Genomic DNA, 21,451 nt, shown 5'->3' on the forward strand with positions numbered 1-21,451 from the left:
CAAAAGGTGTGCTCTCCAATCCAGGCAACATCCTTGAAAATCTCCTATGCATTCTCTCTATAGTATCCACATCCTTCCTGTAGTAAAGTGAGCAGAACTGAACACAGTACTCCAAGTGGGATCTGACCAAGATCTTGTATAGCTGTAATGTTAGCTCATGACTTCAATTCATTCCCATGGTTGATGAATGCCAACACACCATATGCCTTCTTAACAACACTGTCAATCTGCGCTGCAGCTTTGAGTATCCTATCAACACAGACTGCAAGAACTCTCTGTTCCTTCACACTATCAAAAGTCTTACCATTGATACTATATTGCCTTCAAATTATTCCTACCAAAATGAACTACTTCACACTTATCCGGGTTGAACTCCACCTGCCACTTCTCAGCTCTGTTCTGCATCCTATCAATATCTCGTTGTAACCATTGACAACCCTCCAGATTATCTACTACACCCCCAACCTTTGTGTCATCAGCAAACTTACTAACCTAGCCTTCTACTTCTTCAACCAGGTCATGAATAAAAATCACAAAGGGGAGGGGGTCCCAGAACAGATCCCTGCGGAATACTACTGGTCACCTCCGCGCAGAATACGAACCATCTACAAGCCTTCTGCGGGCAAGCCAATTCTGGATCCACCAAGCAAGGTCCCCGTGGATCCTAAACCTCCTTACTTTTTGAATGAGCATTGCATGGGGAACCTTGTCAAATGCTTTACTAAAATCCATATACACTACACTCACTGCTCTACCTTCATCAATGTGTTTTGTTACATCCTCAAATAATTCAGTCAGGCTTGTAAGGCACGACCTGCCCTTGACAAAGCCATGCTGACTATCCCTAATCAGGTTATGTCTCTCCAAATGCTCATGAATCCTGCCTCTCAGGATCTTCTCCAACAACTTGCTCACTACTGAAGTAAGACTCACTTGCCTATAATTTCCTGGGTTATCTCTACTGCTTTTGTTGTACAAGGGAACAACATCTGCAACCATCCAATCCTCTGGTACTTTTCCCATCCATATTGATGATGCAAAGATCACCACCAGAGGCTCAGCAACCTCCTCCCTTGCTTCTCACAGTAATCTGGGGTATACCTTGTCCGGACCCGGCCACTTATCTAACTAAATGTTTTTTTTTTTTAAAAGCTCCAGCTCATCTTCTTTCTTAATATCTATATGCTCAAGCATTTCAGTCCACTGCAAGTCATTCCCACAAGTGCTAAGGCCCTTTTCTCTGGTGTATACTAAAGCAAACTATTCATTAAGTACCTCCACTGCCTGCTCCAACTCCATGCACACATTTCCACTATCACACCTGATCTGTCCTATTTTATGGCTCATCCTCTTCACATACCTGTAGAATGCCTTGGGGTTTTCCTTAATCCTGCTCACCAAGGCCTTCGCTTGGCTCCTTCTGACTCTTCTAATTCCATTCTTAAGCTCCTTCTTGGCAACCTTGTAATTTTCTAGAGCTCTAACAGGACCTAGTTTATTGAACCTTTTGTAAGCTTTTCTTCCTTTCTTAACTAGATTTTCTACATCCTTTGTACACCATGGTTCTTTAACCTTATCAACCTTTCCCTGCCTCGATGGAACATACCTATGCAGAACGCCATGCAAATGTTCCCTGAACTTTTGCCACATTTCTGCCGTGCATTCCCCCGAGAATATCTGCTCCCAATTTATGTTTCCAAGTTCCTACCTAACAGCATCATATTTCCCTCCCCCAATTAAATGTTTTCCCAAATTGTCTGCTCCTATCCCTCTCCAGCACTGTGGTAAAGGAGGCACAGTTGTGATCACTCCCTCCAAAATACTCATCCACTGAGAGATCTGACATCTGACCAGGTTCATTTCCCAATACCAGATTAAGTACAGCCCCTTCTCCAGTTGACTTATCTACATATTGTGTCAGGAAGCCCTACTGAACACACTTAACAATCTCCACCACATCTAATCCCCTTGCTCCAAGGAGATGCCAGTCAATATCAGGAAAGTTAAAATCTCCCATCACACCAACACCATTCCAGACTGCTTTCCTATCTGTTCCTCAATGTCTCTGTTACTGTGGGGGGGGGGGGGGGGGATGGAGTCTATATAAAAAAAAATACCAGGCCCAATTATTGCCCTTTCCTGTTTCTGATTTCCACCCACAATGACTCAGCAGACAATCCCTCCATGACTTCCTCCTTTTCTGCAGCGATGATACAATCCCTAATTAGCAGTGCCACTCCCCCACCTCTTTTGCCTCCCTCCTCGTCCTTTTTGAAACATCTAAATCCCGGCACACTCAGCATCCATTCCTGCCCGAGTCATCCAAATCTCTGTAGTGGCCACAACGTCATAGTTACACACATTAATCCATGCTCTAAGTTCATCCACCTTGTTTACGATACTCCTTGCAGTAAAATAGACACATCTCAAACTATCAGGTTGAGTGCACCTTTGCTCTATTATCTGCCTATCCTTCCTCACAAACTCCCTGCTAGCTTCTTTACTTGTGTGCCAATCACCCCTTCCTCTGCCTCTTCACTTCAGTTCCCAACCCCCTGCAACTCTAGTTTAAACCCTCCCCAATAGCATTAGCAAACTCCCCACCAGGATACTGTTCCCCCTCGGATTCAAGTGCAACCTCTCCTTTTTGTACAGGTCGCATCTGCACCAGAAGAGATCAGAAAGATCCAGAAATGTGAATCCCTGCCCCCTGCTCCAATCCTTCAGCCACACACTTGTCCACCACTTGATCCTATTCCCATACTCACTCTCACATGGCACAGGCAGCAATCCCGAGATTACTACCATTGCAGTCCTGTTTCTCAGCTTTCTTCCTATATTCTGCTCCCTGTATTCTGCTTTCAGAACCTCCTCCCTTTTTCTACCTATGTCATTGGTAACAATATGTACCATGATCTCAGGCTGTTCACCTTCCCTCTACAGGATATTGTGGATGCGATCGGAAATATCAAAAACCCTGGCACCTGGGAGGCAAACTATCTGAGTTGCTTTTTCATGCCACAGAACCACCCATCTGTTCACCAGCTATAGAGTCTCCTACTACTGCTGCCATCCTCTTCCGTTCCCTGCCCTTCTGAGCCACAGGGCTAGACTCAGTGCCAGAGGCATAACCACAGTTGCTTCACCCCAGGTACATCCCACACCCCCCCACCCCCGACCCAACAGTACTCAACATGGAGTACTTATTGTTAAGGGGGATAGCCACAGACATGCTCTCCACTATCTGATACTTTCCCTTCCCTCTCCTGACAGTCTCCTACTTATCTGGCTCCTGTGGCCCCAGTGTCACCTCTTCATTTTCCCTACCAAGTTGAAAGTCATCGAGATGCAGTCCAGTTCCCTAAGACTGTCTCTAAGGAGCTACAGCTCAATGCACCTGGCACAGATGTGGCCATCTGGGAGGTTGGAAGTCTCCCGGATATCCCACATCCAACACCCAGAGCAGAAAACTGGTCTTGCAGTCATACCCACTCGTCTTAAGTTAGAGGGGAAAAAAAGAGATATGAAAATAACTTACCTCATTACCTCACCAAAGCCCTGCTACTACTCTGACTCACGCTACTCTGACGACCACTCCACTATGCAGTGTCTTCCTTTTATCCCAGAACCTTCACAGCGGCCATGCTCGATGACAAGCTACTGCATCTGCGCACTTCTCCCAATTGAATCTCCCACTGAAAGAAACTTCTTGCTTTTTAAATCTCAGCGTCCTTGTGCGATGACAAGCTACTGCAATTGCGTACGTCTGCCAATCAAATATGGTTTGTTAAAGGAAAGGTGAATGTTTTGTTACATATACAGTTTTATCTTAAATTTTAATTTAATTTTAAAGGGGAAGTGTAATGTATAGATCTATTTCTTTTAGAGCAATGACTTCCCTTAGCACTACTTATGGACTGATAACTTACCCATGCGCATTGATCTGTTGCCTACCCATGTGCACTGATATGTGTGTTCTCTCTCTCTCTGCATTGCGAATACACCAGTTAACTTCACCTCCTGCATGCATACTTTTATTTTAGTAGATATGTACAGTGGTGCTAAAAAGTTTGTGAACCCTGTAGAATTTTCTCTATGTCTGCATAAATATGACCTAAAATGTGATCAGATCTTCAGGCAAGTCCTAAAACTAGATAAAGAGAACCCAATTAAATAAATAACACAGAAACATTATACTTGTTTATTTATTTATTGAGAAAAATGATCTAATATTGCATGTATTTATTGGGAAAAGTGGTTGATCCTCTGGGGTAATGCCTTCTACAAAAGTTATTTGCAGTCAGGTGTTCCAATCAATGAGAGGAGATTGGGGATGTGGGTTGTAGAGGTGCCCTGCCCTATATATAAAAAAAAGACACACAAAGTCATGTTACTGACTGAGCCTGCTCTTCTCAAGAAAGATCTGTTCATGTGCACCATGCCTCAATCAAAACAACTTTCTGGGGACCTTAGAAGAGTTGTAGAGATGCCTGAAGCTGGAAAAGGCTACAAAAGCATTTCTAAAGACCTGAGTGTTCATCAGTCCTGAGTAACAGAAATTGTCTACAAATGGAGGAAACTCAGTACTGTTGCTACTCGCCCTCAGAGTGGGCATCCTGCAAAGATCACACCAACAGCACAATGTGCTGAAGGAGGTGAAGAAGAACACAAGGGCAACACCAAAAGACCTGCAGAAATTTCTAGAACTTGCTAACGTCTCTGTACATGTGCCCACTATATAAAATAACACACTGAACAAGAATGGTGTTCGTGGAAGGACACCACTGCTCTCCAAAAAAACACTGTTGCGGGTCTCAAGTTTGCAAAAGGCAACCTGGATGCTCCACAATGCTTCTGAGACAGTGTTCTGTGGACAGATGAGACAGAAGTTGAACTTTCAGCAGAGATGCACTGTTTGGAGGAAAAAGGGCACTGCACACCAACACCAAAACCTCATCCCAACTGTGAAGCATCATGGAAGGTGCATCATGGTTTGAAGCTGCTTTGCTGCCTCAGGGCCTAGGCAGCTTGTAATTATTGAGGGAACAATTGCATCAAGACATTTTACAGGAGGATGGCAGGGCAACAGTCCTTTACCTGAAGCTTAAAAGAAGTTGGGTAATGCAACAAGACAATGAACCAAAAGACAAGAGTAAATCAACAACAATGGCTTAAAAAGAAGAGAATTCATGGTTTGGAGTGGCCAAGTCAAAGTCCTGAACTTAATCCTATAGAAATGTTGTGGAAGGACCTGAAGCAAGCAGTTCATGCAAGAAAGCCCACCAACATCCCAGAGTTGAAGCAGTTTTGTAAGGAGGGATGGCCTAAAATTCCTGCAAGCCAACATGCAGGACTGATCAACTGTTACTGGAAACATTTTGTTGAAATTATTGTTGTACAGGGATGGGGGGCGGGGGGGGGGGGGGGAGAGAAGGTCACACCGGTTACTGAGAGCAAAGGTTTACATTTTTTCCAACAAATACATGTAATACTAAATCATTTTTCTCAATAAATAAATGAACAAGTACAATGTTTTTGTGTTATTTATTTAATTGGGGTCTCTTTCTCCAGCTTTAGGACTTATGCGGAGACCTGATCACATTTCAGGCTATATTTATGATGAAATAGAGAAAATTCTACAGGGTTCACAAACTTCCTATCACCACTGCAGTTGTACAGACAAAACATGAACTATTTGTTGTGAAGAAATTTCTGTGATTCTTCTGTTGAGATATCATTCTCATCTCCTAAATGCTACTTAAATTTTTTTTATATATCTTCAGCTGTTTTGAAGGCTAATATATAGTTTTAAAACGAGGACAGAATGTACTTAAGTTCATTATGCCTCAAGTTCTAATATGCTTCATCTGAGAGCAACATTCATTCCTGAATCTCTGCACGTAGAGAAGAACAAGTACAAAATAGTTATTACTTATCCATTTAAAACACCAAGGGTTTTACTTTCAGCTCTGTATTTGTACCCACACTGAAAACCAAAACATAAAAAGTTATGCATAGCCAAAGCAAATCTTAACCTAGATTAATTTTTGAAAGGGTTTATTTTGGAATAGCATTCAACCAGAAATCATTGTAACTACGATGAAAGCAGAATACTTTAGATGGGAACGTGTCAGGACATGTTGCAGTGAACAAAACAATTGTCAGAGGTAATTTATGCAGCAAGGCCTACACTTAATCATGTTTCCACGCTTGGCAACTGTGCATTCAGAAATCACATTCTGTGAGGGTAACAAGGCTACATGTCTAACTGAAGACATCTCTGGTGCTAAAAATCTAATAAATATTTTATGTTTAATCTAGGCACTGATAATCCACTGGAATATAGCAAATGAAAAGGATCTGGAATTTGTTTGTTGCCTGCAAGGACTCATTAAGTGATTGCACATTACTGACTAGAGTATGTTTCACTTGATGCATCAAAATCCAATGATGGCCTTGGTGCATGGACTACAGCAATAAGAGATCAGCCTCAAACAGCAGAATTGTTTTCCTTGGCAGGCACAGCTCATAAAGGGTATCAGGCACGTGCTGGGAATGGACTGGGCTCTGGGGAAAGAGGTAATTTGAATGAGAAAGGGGATTGATGGGAGATTTATAGATAGAAAGCTGTAAGTGGCATGGTGTAGCAGGAGAAACAGCAGATATAGTATGGTGCTTGAGTTGGTTGCTTTTATCAGTGCTAGTAGTGGGAGTGTGGGGGCGACAATGCTCATGATTGCTGGTTGACGTGGGGAAGGATGTGGTAGGGTGGGCGGAGCTGACAGGGCTACCTAGCTGGGTACAGTGTGCATGATTGAATTGAGACAAGGAAAAGTATGTAAATTGCAGGTCAGATTGAGGGTGGAGGATCACCTATGATGCACAATCACTCTCCAGGGCACAAGAAGCTTATTGCTGACCGCAGCTTTCTAACACAGCAGTATGACCTTTCCAAAGGGTCAGATTTGTTTGGGACAAAGTTAAACTTCGAACCAATGTTCTTTGTTCAGCTTCTTGGTGTAAATAAGAACTGGTCTTCAGTTCTTAATGTAAATTACAAGCAGCAAGCGGTTTGAAATTAAAAGCATAGCTTTGCAAACAACATTTTAATACAAAGCACAGGCTGTTGGCCTATAGCAGGGGCTGGCTGCTCAACAGATATGGTTTGCAAAGTGAAGTGACCATGAAACCTCTAGACTGCATCAGCCTAATGCTAGACAATGGGTGTTATGTCACTTACCACATCAAAATTGGTCACAGTCATAATAATCTATCAATGCTTGGGATACTTGTATACTCAAGAGACAGCCCTCACAGCATTGATCTTAGGTGTCTGCAATCTCTGCACCCAGAAATTTCTTTTAGACTATCTGCGTGAATTATTTTGCCACAGCAAAAGTATCTGAGTAACATCACATGCAAAAATGTCAACTAGTAGCAAAACAGTACAAATATTAGAAAGCACTAAGGATTGTTAGAATTGACAAGGAGAATGGCAGAAAGATGGGGTGGCAGGATGAAGAAGGAGAATTCATGCCTCAGCCTCCAGTTTCTTATGATGGGCGACTTGTTCGCCTACAACTTGTTGGGCTATTCTTTTATTTTGTAAGAATTGTACCTATATTTGGAAATCCATTTAGAAGTCTTCTGTAATTGAAAAATCTTAAGTAAATCAGAAATCATCTGTAAATTTTAAATATGTATCAAGAACCATTTGCCTAAAATTGTGTATCATTTTTAAAAAAAACTGATTTTAAACTACTTCGTTGGCTGGAAGTATCTCCTCCTTGGCCAGGTGGGGGGGGGGGGGGGGGGGGCTACCAGTCAGGGTAGCGGGTTTTGGCACTAAACCTTGCTGCACACTAGTCAGGGAAGTAAGCTAGTCTTTGAAAAGTGGGTTGATACTGTATAACTTCCCTAATGAGGATACCCGTAGATATCAGAGAGGGCTTTAAATTTCCTTTTGAGTTTAGGGCTGTGCAGACACTATGATTTCACACTATTAAGTAAATTACTTAAAACAAGTTCTAACAGAGTAAGGCTCACAGATCTAGGCTACCTTCCATTATCACAATTCATTTTTCAAGCATGTTGGTGCATAAACCATACCGAAACAGTGCCAAATTATCTGCTTTCTAACCATGTGATTTAACAACTCTGATTCCAAAGTCTTTTTTTTTTGTACGCAGATTGAATTCTGATTCCCAGCAGAAGAACCTGGTACTTACCAGCTTAAAGGTCTGGTTTTCTTAATCTCAAAGAACTGAGTTCCAGTGTGATTGTATCTGTCATTTGTTAAGCTAAGGAAATGGCAGGAACCAGGTGTGCGCTATTGAGACAAGATTTCAAATATCAAAAATTGTGAGAACTTTCTTTTCTGTTATGTCTCATCAAAACTATTCCACGAATTGTGTTACCACCTTAAAAAGGTGTCTGCTGTATTACAAACAAAAAGCTAAAGTATAATAGTTTTGTTGGAGCAGATCTTGCAAGTTTGTATTTTTAAAAATGAAGTCAAAGTTCAAGATTTCTACAGCACTGAATCCACCATGGAAAGTCATCACTGTCAAAATGATGCACCATCAATAACTCTCGGAGACGCGAGTCAAGGTAGGCTTTTATTGGCTGGAAGAAAGCACCGTCAGCAGCAAGCGACCACCACACAACATCCTGGAAACTGAGGGAGGAGCAGTGCCTCCAATCACCTTTATACAGGGGTCTGTGGGAGGAGACACAGGAGCAGTCAGCAGGGGGAGTGTCCAGACAGGTATATGTAGTTCACCACACAAAAACAATTGCATTTTTACAAATTAGGTATTGTAATATACCTTGTTCCCCTGTATGTAGTCTCAGGTCACCGTGACACTGAAATGTTATAACTCATGTCCAGATGAACTGTGTTATTGAAAACCTAGCAGAATTCCTTGGCAACTACTGTATTACAGCTAAAAGTTCAATCAACCATAGCTGTTGCCTGGATGAAGGTAAGATGTTCTTGCTGCAACCACATGGATTTCCTCTGGGCTCATCACTTTCATCCCACGTTCCAAAGTTGTGTGCTTGTAAGTTAGTTGTCTGCTGAAGTATGTTGCCGAGTCTATGTCTCTCTTAACATTGACCAGAATTGGTCCGCTACTAAACCTTAATCCTTCTCCAACCATAGATGGCTGAAGGATGCTGTGTACAGGTTTGATTTTGTTATAGATGCACAAATCATAAAATCAATAGGATTTTCAATATAAAAATGATTTCAAAGAGAAAATCAATTTTAAGATGCTAAAATTAATAAATACAAGTAATTGCAACGGCATTTTCCTTTTCTTCAGTAACATGCAACCAAAATTTAATGTTAATTTAACCTCCAGAAAATAACCTACTGTAAGTATGGCTGCTGGGTATCAGAAGTAAAGCTATAGAATTAAACAGTTATTTGCTTCCCTTAAATACAAAAGAGAATAATCTACTTTGTCAGCTTTTGATTTGATTGGCGATATCACTGATGCTTTAACTATCATAAATAACATGCAGTGAAGGCTTAAACCACAAGGGGTTACATGTGGGACAATCATTATCAAAATGAAAGCCTATAAAACCGTAGACTTTTCTAATGCACCAGTGAACCACCTGTTAGATTGCAAGAGTGACACAGTCCAATTGCATTAAAAGATTCTATGCTACTAATATTTTTATAGTTACACATAAACAATCAAGTATTTTAAATTGGCTTCTTTATGACCATTTAGGCTTTTAAAATAGAACATTAGTTTTCTTGTATTGATAGAATTCTGATTAGCTGAAAGAAAAACTGAGCATACTTTTAGAGGTCCATTAGAATGAATAAACATTTCTATCATTTTGAGGAGGGGTGGGTAATTGGTACTTTGACAATAAGTAGTCACAACAGATTCTCTAAGTTACATAGACTAATTGAATATTTCTAAAAAACCACAGTTTAATTATTTATTATTCTCAAATATCATTAAAGAACACTCAAACCCCCAATATTATTAATTTTAATTAGTTATAAGAATATAAACTATATGGTCTATAATAACAAAGTTAAAAACTAGGTACTGAATGAATTTGACACTTCAGCTAGAATGAGGACATAATGTTTGACCAGACATTAAACCCAACAGCTAGAACAACCATACACACATTTACCGTAAATTGCTTCCACACACTGATGAGCATCACAACTAGGTTGAACAAGTCCTCCTTTGTTACTGCTGGGCCCCAGGTTCCCCTTCCCTCGCTACCATTCTCCAACGCTGGGTCTCTCAGGCTCCCCTGTCATTTCTTGTATCCTAAGAACCCCATCTTCCTCCTGACCTATCTTTCCTGAATACTCTAACCTTCCCCCTTCCTCTGACACCTCCAACTCTCCTCCTCCCTTCAGTTTCAGCTCTAATCCCTGAAGTGCCTTTAGCATTCCTGCTGACCTTCCCTTCTCTGAGACAGAACATTTTGTCCTCAGAAAGGGCTTTATGTTTGTCCCACTTCACCCGCACCCCAGTGAGTTTCATGCCCACCACAGTACTGAGCACTTCTTCCATCACTTCTGTCTCTGAGCCGTCTTCTTTGGCAAGGATTCCCCACCCCACACCAATGATCCAATCTCCCATCTCTTCCTCTCTTGGACACCCCACACTGTTTCTCTGTGTACCCTGGATCTTTCATCTCTAACTGCCGATGAGACATCAACCGGCTCAGATTCAGAACTCCTCTGTCCTCCTTGAACCTTACCCCTGAACACATTGCTCTCCACTCTCTCTACATCAATCCCAACCTTACTATTAAACCCTGGACAAAAGGTGTGCTGACAGCTACCTTGCTGAGGCCAAGTGTCGACTCTCACACTCTAGACTATCAGGAAACTGCCTCTGACACCATCACAGACCTCATCAACTCTGGAGAACTCCCTTCCACTTCCACCAACCCCCCTTACCCCACGTTGTTCGCTTCTACCTCCTACCCAAGATCCACAATCCAGACTGTCCGGGTAGGCCCACTGTCTCTGCCTTCTCCTGCCCACTAAACTCATGTCCTTATTTCTTGATTCCTTTCTATCCTGCTTGGTTTAGTCCTTTCCCACCCACATCTGTGACACTTCTCACACTTTTGATCTCCTCCACAACTGCCAAGTCCCTGGTCCTGACCACCTCATTTTCACCATGGTTGTCCAATCCCTGTACACTTCTATCCCCCATCAAGAAGGCCTTAAAGCTCTCCACTTCTTTCTCAATAAATAAACAAACAAGTTCCCCTCCACCACCACTTGCTCCATCTGGTAGAACTGGTCCTCACCCTCAACAATTTCTTCTTCTGCTCCCCCACTTTCTCCAGCCTTGAGGGGTAGCCATGGGCACCTGCTTGGCCCCAGATATGCCCGACTTTTCGTTGGCTACATCAAACAACTGATGTTTCAAGCCTTCCCCCGAAATGCTACCCAACTCTTCCTCCACTATATTGACAACTGCATTGATGCTGCTTCATGCACCCAAGTTGAGCTCATTAATTTCATCAACTTTGACTCCAACTTCCACCCTGCCCTTACATTCACTTGATCCATTTCTGACACCTCCCTCCCTTTCTCAATCTCTCTATCTCCATCTCTGCAGACAAACTGCAAACCAACATCTTTATAAACCTATTGATTCCCACGGTTACCTCTTCCCACCCTGTCACCAGTAAAAATGCTGCTATTTTTTCCCCAGTTCCTTCAACTTCTCCCCATCTGTTTCCAAGATGCTTTCCTTTTGAGGACATCAGGGATGTTCTCTGCCTTCAAAGTAAAGGGGTTCCTTTCCTCCACCATTGATGCTGTCCTCACCCGCATCTGCTCCATTTTCCAGACATCCACACTCCTTCTCCATCTTTCTGCCAACATAACACTGAACTTCCTGCCAACAAACTTCAACACCCAACATATCATTCTCCGCATCTTCTGCTGTCTCCAAAGAGATCCTACCACTAAACACATCTTTACCTGTCCCCCACTCTGAACTTTCCACCAAGACCACTCAGTCCATGATTCCCTTCTCCATTCATCCGTCCTTATTAATCTTCCTCCCAGCACTTTGACCTGCAGGCAGCCACAGTGTTACACCTGCCCATTCACCTCCATTCAGGGCCTCAACAGTCCTTCCAGGTGAGGTATGCTTTGCCTGTGAATCTGCTGGATTTGTTTATTGTCTCCTTTGCCCCCAATGCTATCTCCTCTAAACCAGTGAGGTCCATTGTAAATTGTAGAATCATTTCACCAAGCATCTCCCAGTGGCCAAACATTTTAACTCCTTTTCCCTCCCTGACAAGTTAGTCCATGACCTTCTGTTCGGGCCATCTTCAGGGTGGAGAAGCCACACCTTATATTCTATCTGGGTAGCCTCCAACCTGATGGCATGAATATTAATTTCTCTTTCCCTTCCCTTTCCCTCCCCCTCCTTCTATTCCTCATCCTGGCCTCTTTTCACTTGCCTATCAGCTCTACCTGGTGCCTCTCCTCTTTCCCTTTCTCCTATGGTCCACTCTCCTCTCCTATCAGATTCCTCCTTTTCCAGCCCTTTACCTTTCCTACCCACCTGGCTTTACATATCACCTTCTAGCTACCCTCCATCCCCTCCCCCCAACCTTTTTGATTCTGACAGCTTCCCCCTTCCTTTCCAGTCCTGGAGAAGAGTCTCGGCCCCAAACGTCGACTGTTTATTTCCATGGATGCTGGCTGACCTGCTGAGTTCCTCCAGCATTTTTGTGTGCTGTTGCTTTAACACCGAAGGACAACAGAAAGGATACTGCAGAAGCTTCATATAGCTTTGTACTGTGTGCATCCATTCCAGCGCTGACATGGACTGCTTGTATTTCGGCGGTAATGGTATTGGAGGCTAAATGAAAATAAAAGGCAAGTGTAACAGTTGAAATATACATCATTAGGTGTCTATATTAGGCAAATATTTGGCCAAATCCTATAATTAGTTTACTTTAATTTGTACTAGTATAATAGTAGTAGGCATGGAACGTGAAAGTATGTTAATGATGGTGGAGTTTCACATATAACAACACAATACAATATTGTATCACGATTCAGAGAAAGTATACCTGCAGGGGAAGATTTATGCATAACTTACAGATTTCCATTATGGCAATACATTACCCTGAATGCAAAGAAAGGGAATTTTTATGCTCAATTGGAAAATATTCATTTGCCCCTGAGATTGCAATATTAGGCCCATTATTAAATGACTAAAGTGGTAACAATTAGGCTAAGTATAATTAAATATGAAGTATACCTGTTCCACAGCCAACACAAATTCACAAGTACTCTCTTGAATTATAAGGTTATTGGCTGAATGCACTACATTGTACAAGGTACTCAATCACTGGAAAATATCTATAATCCTATGAATCAACTTATCACTGAAGATCAACCAACTTTTTGGGGTGAGATGTTGTACTTTGGGAGGTCAAATCTAAGAAGAAGCTGTACAATAAGTATCAGGATTTTTAACAGTTGTAGCAGCCAAACCAAAACAACTACTGCTGCTGGTGACCCCACAGATTTGATATTCTTGCATGACTCCCCCTCGCTCCTGTGATGATGCTCCAAAAGTCAGGACCTGCATTCGATCCTTTGTTAGGAATTAGCAAACATACAATCTTGAAGCGATGAAACTTAAGTGTACCCAAGTGTAAACTAAACATATTGAGTGGTCAGCAAGATATGGGTCCCAGCTACTACAAACTCCAATGAACAAAGCATGAAGACAGAACTTATTCCCTTCACTTTTACCACATCCCTCACACTCACGGGACTAGTTACCATAAGAAACACACAACACAGAATACAATGCAGATAGAGAACAGAGGCATGGCTCCTACAACAGTGTTGGGGTACTGAAGGATCTGGAGATCCAGGTCCATGCCTTTCCCAGGGACAGCTGCATGGGTTGATAGGGTGATAAAGAAGCCTTCTAGGAAAGGCAATGAATACAAGAATCAGGAAGTATAAAAAAAAACTTTGCTTAAGCCACATCATGACTATCGTGCACAGTTCCGGCCAGCCTGTTACAGGAAGGATGTTTAAAGGCTTTTAGACACATGGGCAGGCACAAATAAAAGACCATGAGTAGGCAAATGGAATTAGCTAAATTTAGCATTGACGTTGGCACAGACATGATGGGCTGAAGGGCCTGTTCTTACTCTACTGTTCTATGTTCTATTACAATTAAACTCTAAACTGCAATCTGAGGTCATTCAGAAGTTAAAGAAGAGAATCAGGATGTGTTGACCTTGAGAAGATAAAATTACAGTTCCTTATGCTTTAGAATACAAAGCAAGATTCAAGAGGAATTATTTGAGTTTTGGGATGCTAATTTGTTGAAGAGCTAACATTTAAAATGAAAGATTCTATCCGGAAGTGATTATGCAACATCCAAAAGACTGGCACCGTACAGTTGCAAAAATCACATTAACTAGTCTTGCACACTTTCTGAGCAAGTTCATGTCACACAGACACTTTGAGACACACTAATGTTGTTTTGCTGGTATCTACAGTTGAAATATAAAGCATAGCAAAGCTTTATGCACCTTCATCTTGTTATGAGCTTCAACTGATACAGTTTACCCAGGGCAGCAACTCTAAATGAAATTTCAAACTGAGTTATGCAGAAGATGAAAGCAAATCTCATTTGCAGTAGCTGGCAGAATGTGACACATCTTGCAGCCAAACACACTTCAAACATCCTTGCTGTCTCAGCCACCACCTTTGCTCTATCTGAGAATTTGAGAAGGCATCCTGCAAGAGGAGAAATAGTTTCTCTTTGACAGATCAAAAATTGATTAAAGAAAGAAAAAACTCATCTGACTAAAGGAATTTACACCAGAAACAAGACATTCCTCAACTCAACTTTTCCTCTGTTGCAAATTTCATCAAAATTAACTAGACTTGGTGCCCTTTAATCAGTGCTTTCTTCAGGAGAAATATCTTTGCATCTGTGACCTCGGGCAACCACAAGTGCCTCCAGTGCTGACAAGGTTGAAGACTGCATCTGTCATCTTTAGAACCCTTGCTGAGTGTCTGCACGGAAATATGCCTCACTTTTCTACTTACTGCTGCATTGCAGAAGTAAAACATCTCATCAATAAAATATGCAGCTGACCATTATTAATGAATGTAACTGCATTCCCTCTCTGAAGAGGATAACATGCAGCAAATTTTCATAGCTACTGCATTTACAGACCAAAGAAAACATAGAAGGAAGCCCCAGGACTGGCCAAATGAATCTTTAAATACTATCATGGAGAGTGATAACTGAGGGTTCAGCCTACTCTGAATTGGGAAGCATCTAGAAGTGCCCTCGGTGGCAAATGGAGGTTTAGATACCCAAGACTGATGTGATAAACCTGTGGAGACTACTTAATTTTCAGGGAGAGTACATGTGCCCAAAAATAATAGTCCTGGCTCTGGGTAATGCATAGAGGTCACAGAGCAAGGGGAAAAACAGGCTAGCAAGATTATTTGTTGCCAATTACTATTTATCTCCTTTGCAAAAATAGAGCATGTTTAATAATTTAGGTAAATAATATACACTCAAATGGCCACTTTTTTTTCTTTTTTTTTTTAGGTACACCTGCTCACAAATGGAAAAATCTAATCAGCCAATCATGTGGCAGCAACTCAATACATAAAAACATGCAGAGGTAATCAAGAGCTTCAGTTGCTGTTCAGACCAAGCATCGGAATTGGGAAGAAATGTGACCTAAATGACTTTGGCTGTGAAATTATTGTTGGTGCCAGATGGGATGATTTGAGTATCTCAGAAACTGCTGATCTCTTAGGATTTTTCACACACAACAGTCTCTAGAGATTACAGAGAACAGGGCGAGAAACAAAAAAGTGAGCAGGAGTCTTGTGGGTGAAAACACGTTGTTACTGAGAGAGGTCAGAGGAGATTGGCCAGAAGGGCAACAATAACTCAAATAACCATCTGTTACAATAGTGATGTGCAGCAAAGCATCTCTGAATGCACAACATGTCATACCTTGAAGTGAATGGATGGGCTACAGCAGCAGTAGACCACCAATATACAGTAATACACTCAGTAGTCACGACTGGACACAGTGTATTAATTTTCAAATGTCCAGCATCTGTGGAAGTACACCACCAAATTAGGTACAAGCTTTTGATACAAAAGTTCAAAATATGATGGGTATTTACAGTTCAGGGTCAGGGGCCTTTTATTTTATAAATATAGAAAACCTACAGCACAATACAGGCCCTTCGGCCCACAAAGTTGTGCCGAACATGTCCCTACCTTAGAAATTATTAGGCTTACCTATAGCCCTCTATTTTTCTAAGTTCCATGTACTTATCCAAAAGCCTCTTAAAAGACTCTACCGTATCCACCTCCACCACCGTTGCCGGCAGCCCATTCCATGCACTCACCACTCTCTGAGTAAAAAACTTACCTCTGACATCTCCTCTGCACCTACTCCCCAGCACCTTAAACCTGTGTCCTCTTGTGGCAACTATTTCAGCCCTGGGAAAAAGCCTCTGACTATCCACGCAATCAGTGCCTCTCATCATCTTGTACACTTCAGTCAGGTCACCTCTCATCTCTGTCGCTCCAAGGAGAAAAGGCCGAGTTCACTCAACCTATTCTCATAAGGCATGCTCCCCAGTCCAGGCAACGTCCTTGTAAATCTCCTCTGCACCCTTTCTATGGCTTCCACATCCTTCCTGTAGTGAGGCAACCAGAACTGAGCACAATACTCCAAGTGGGGTCTGACCAAGGTCCTATATAGCTGCAACATTACCACTCAGCTCCTAAATACAATTCCACGATTGATGAAGGCCAATACACCATAAACCTTCTTAACCACAGAGTCAACTTGCGCAGCTGCTTTGAGCCCCCTATGGACTCAGACCCCAAGATCCCTCTGATCCTGCACACTGCCAAGAGTCTTGCTATTAATGCTGTATTCTGCCATCATATTTGACCTACCAAAATGAACCACCCCACACTTATCTAGGTTAAACTCCATCTGCCACTTCTCAGCCCAGTTTTGCATCCTATCAGTGACCCACTGTAACCTCTGACAGCCCTCCACACTATCCACAACACCTCCAACTTACTAACCCATCCCTCCACTTCCCCATCCAGGTCATTTATGAAAATCAGGAAGAGAAGGGGTCCCAGAACAGATCCCTGAGGCGCACCACTGGTCACCGACCTCCATGCAGAATATGACTCATCTACAACCACTCTTTGCCTTCTATGGGCAAGCCAGTTCTGGATCCACAAAACATTGTTCCTTGGATCCCATGCCTCCTTACTTTCTCAGTAAATCTTGCATGGGGTACCTTATCAAATGTCTTGCTGAAATCCATATACATTATATCCACTGCTCTTCCTTCATCAATGTGTTTAGTCACATCTTCAACAAATTCAATCAGCTTGTAAGGCACAACCTTCCCTTGACAAAGTCATGCTGACGATTCCTAATCATATTATACCTCTCCAAATGTTCATAAACCTTGCCTCTCAGGATCTTCTCCATCAACTTACCAACCACTGAGGTAAGACTCACTGGTCTATAATTTCCTAGGCTATCTCTACTCCCTTTCTTGAATAAAGGAACAACATCCACAACCCTCCAATCCTCTCCCATCCCCATTGATGATACAAAGATCATCGCCAGAGGCTCAGCAATCTCCTCCCTCACTTCCCACAGTAGCCTGGGGTACATCTCATCCGGTTCCAGCGACTTAGCCAACTTGATGCTTTCTAAAAGCTCCAGCACATCCTATTTCTTAATATCTACATGCTCAAGCTTTACAGCCTGCTGCAAATCATTACTACTATCACCAAGATCCCCTTCCATAGTGAATACTGCAGTAAAGTATTCATTAAGTACCTCTGCTACTTCCTCTGGTTCCATACATATTTCCCCACTGTCACACTTGATAGGTCCTATTCTTTCACGCGTTATCCTCTTACTCTTCACGTACTTGTAGAATGACTTGGGGTTTTCCTTAACCCTGCCCTCAAAGGCCTTCTCATGGCCCCTTCTGGCTCTCTTAATTTCCTTCTTAAGCTCCTTGCTATTAGCCTTATAATCTTCTAGATCTCTAACATCACCTAGCTCTCTGAACCCTTTGTAAGTGTTTCTTTTCTTCTTTACTAGATTTATTACAGCTTTTGTACACCACGGTTCCTGTACCCTACCATAACTTCTCTGTCTCATCGGAACATACCTATGCAGAGCTCCATACAAATATCCCCTGAACATGTTTCACATTTCTTCCGTACTTTTCCCTGAGAACGTCTGTTCCCAATTTAGGCTTCCAATTTCCTGCTTGATAGCCTCATCATTCTCCAATGCTTTTGTAAAGTAGATAGAATTATGATCACTATTTCCAAAATGCTCTCCCACTGACAGATCTGACACCTGACCAGAAAAAGTGTGATCTCCCAGTAGTCATCCATTTTAATTCCTGTTCTGACATGTCAGTCCATGGCACCCTCCACTGTCACAATGAGACCACACTCAATTTGGAGAAGCAACACCTTATATTCCATCCAGGTAGCCTCTAAACTGACGGTATGAACATCAATTTCTCGGAATTCTGGTAAATCCCCCCCCCCCCCACACCCCATTTCACCTCATCTCCTTACCTCCCCATCACCTTCCTCTGGAGCTCCTCTTTCTTTCTTCCACGGCCTTCTGTCCTCTCCTATCAGATTTCCCCTTTTCCAGCCCCTTATCTCCTTCACTAATCAACCTCCCAGCTCTTTACTTCACCCCTCCCCCTTCCTGGTTTCAACTATCCCCTACTACCTTGCATTTCTTTATCCCCTTCCCCACCTTCTTACTCTGATTTCCCACCATTTCCTCCCCTTCAGTCCTGGTGAAGGGTCTCAGCCTGAAGCTTCAACTGTACTCATTTCCACAGATGCTGCCTCGCCTGTTTCCAGCATCTGCAAATGTTCTCTTGTTTGTGATATAGGAAGGACACTATTGTATCTCAATAAAGCTCTCAAATGATGCCCTGGCCTAGAGGAAGCATTACAACTGTTGTAAAGAAACGAGTTGATTATCACCATAAACATGAGAAAGTCTGCAGACACCGGAAATCCAAAGCAACACACACAAAAATGCTGGAGGATGTCAGCAGGTCACAGGGAGGTGATGGGCAGGAAAAGAGATAAGGTGAGTGAGGGAAAAGGGCATGGAGAATAGTGAAGGGGGTGGGGGACATTACTGGAAGTCAGGAAATCAATGTTCATGCCATCAGGTTAGAGGCTACCCAGAGAGAATATAAAGTGTTAGATACACAGGAGGCCACACTGGGAACAGTCGAAACTTCCCGTGTGTTGCAGTTGATTATTATCAATTCTTGATATTTACTCTGAAGCAGGGAGAATCATTTAATACTTGAAGATATTCAGATGATTGGAATTTCACAAATTTGAAGGATTCATTCAGAGGTCAAATTTGAGTAATCCTGGAATCATGCATGAGGAGTGGCAGTATCACCATAGGTACTTGGATAATCAATTGACTAGGTCAAACATAACTTTCCCGTCATAATTTCCAACAATTTTACCAAGTAATATATTGATTTGCTAAGTGCCCTGTAAGTACAACTTTGGCTAAGACCAAATGTTATATATCCAAGATACAAAACTGAATGAGGATGTGATTGAGGACACTATGAAGTCATTAAACAAGGCTGAGTCACTGATCAGTACAGCCATTAAACCATTTTGACTTATCCTATCACAGACACTCCTTTTGATCTACGCATCCCTCTCCTTCCCAGTTCTAATAAAGCAAAGTAGATCTGAAGCATCGACCATTTCTCTTTTTACAGGTACTGCTTAACTTGCTGAGATTTTCCAGCATTATCTGTTTTTGATTAAGGGTGTAGGGTTAAAGTAAATGGTCGGGCAAGAACACAACAGATTCAACACAATGTGAAAAAGTTTGTGGCTTTCCCCCATTTGGGCACACAGAACAGAAAGGCAGTTATTTATTAATCAGGTAATGTTGATGTTCAAAGGGAGCCAGGTAGTCCTGTACACAAATCACAGAGAGCCAATGTTGTTGTGCAAAAAGGCAGCAATTAGCATTTTGACAGTCATTAAAAATTTAAAGTACTGGAGTACGGGGTAAAAAAAAATTACATAGGGGTTTGGTAAGAGAGCACTCAAAGTATTGTGTATTATGCAGTTTTGGAGTCATTTTCTAAATAAAAAGGATGTTTTTGCTACAGAATAAGTGCAGTGAAGATTCACCCATTTGGTTGCCAAAGAAGAGAGGCCGAGCTGACTAGGCCTGTACTCTCTAGAGTTGAGATGATTGAGAGGATGCCTCATTGAAGCTTCCTACAGGACTCAACAGGCTGGATGTAGAAAGAATGTTTCTCCTGCCTGAGGAATCTAAAATCAGGAGTCACAGTCTCAGAATGAAGGGTAGACCTATTAGAACTCTGATAAAGAGAAACATCTTCACACAGCGAGCTGCAATAGCAGAGTTGCTGAGTTCATTTGAGACCAGCAGATTTCTGGATAATAAAGAATTGAGAGATACCAGAATAGTGCCCCAAAATAGTGCAAGGCAGATCTGATGCACAGTCATGAAAGGGTTAAAGCCTACTGCTGGCCCCCTTTCTTAGATTCCTGCATTTTGCTGAAAATAAATAATTATGGTTCCTAACTCTTCTCCTTCATTTTCTCAAATTTATATTTGCTACCTTTCATTTTCAGACACTAGAAATTTTTGAACAATCACCTCTAATCCAGCCACCCGTTTTAAATATGTGGGATGCAAACAATGATAACCAAAGGGTTTGTCCAGTTTTTGATACCCTTAATTTCTTATTAATAGCTTCTATATAACTTCTGACTAAGAAATTCAGTAAACCTTTGTGTCCCATCCATTTTTGTTTTACTAATGACATCTTCTGCAGTGACCATGGGAACAAAACTTCTGGTTAATGCTTCAGCCAGTTACCTATTTTTAATTTCACTGGTCATGGCCCTCATTCACTATTGCTATGTCCTTCCATTCTAATTTTCTTTGTCTTTCTTGCTAGTTTACTCAGATATAGATCTCCTCCCTCCATCAGTTTTTTGATTATTTGTTGATTTCTGGACATTAAAATATACTGAGAAATCATCAAATGATCAAAAAAATTTAGTTGGTACTTCTGAAACTCTCTCAAACTTTAGACTTGCTGTTCACCTATGACAGGTCCCTTAACCTAATATTATCCTTAGCTACGGATGGGATAGCTTTTCATCTAGATTTTTGGTTTCTCAATGGAATACTGTATACCTTAGGACTGTAAGACATCGGAGTAGAATTAGGCCATCTGGCCTTTCGAGTCTGCTCTGCCATTCCATCATGGCTGATCCTTTTTTTTGTCCTCTTCAACCCTCAGCCCCAA

At 41.9% G+C, this 21,451-nt stretch overlaps 1 protein-coding gene across 1 annotated transcript in view; it reads right to left on the reverse strand.

Annotated features, from left to right (window-relative positions):
* The window catches only part of vash2 (vasohibin 2), a 136,559-nt gene that overhangs the window by 105,548 nt on the left and 9,560 nt on the right, over positions 1 to 21,451 (reverse strand). Inside the window, exons 2-3 of the mRNA XM_059985335.1 lie at positions 12,793 to 12,881; positions 8,229 to 8,285 (exon numbers count right to left, since the gene is read on the reverse strand). Of these exons, the coding sequence (XP_059841318.1) occupies positions 8,229 to 8,285; positions 12,793 to 12,881 (146 nt within the window). The remainder of the gene's footprint in view (positions 1 to 8,228; positions 8,286 to 12,792; positions 12,882 to 21,451) is intronic.

This window comes from Hypanus sabinus, chromosome 12 (assembly GCF_030144855.1).
Source record: "Hypanus sabinus isolate sHypSab1 chromosome 12, sHypSab1.hap1, whole genome shotgun sequence".
Taxonomy (NCBI): Eukaryota; Metazoa; Chordata; class Chondrichthyes; order Myliobatiformes; family Dasyatidae; genus Hypanus; species Hypanus sabinus.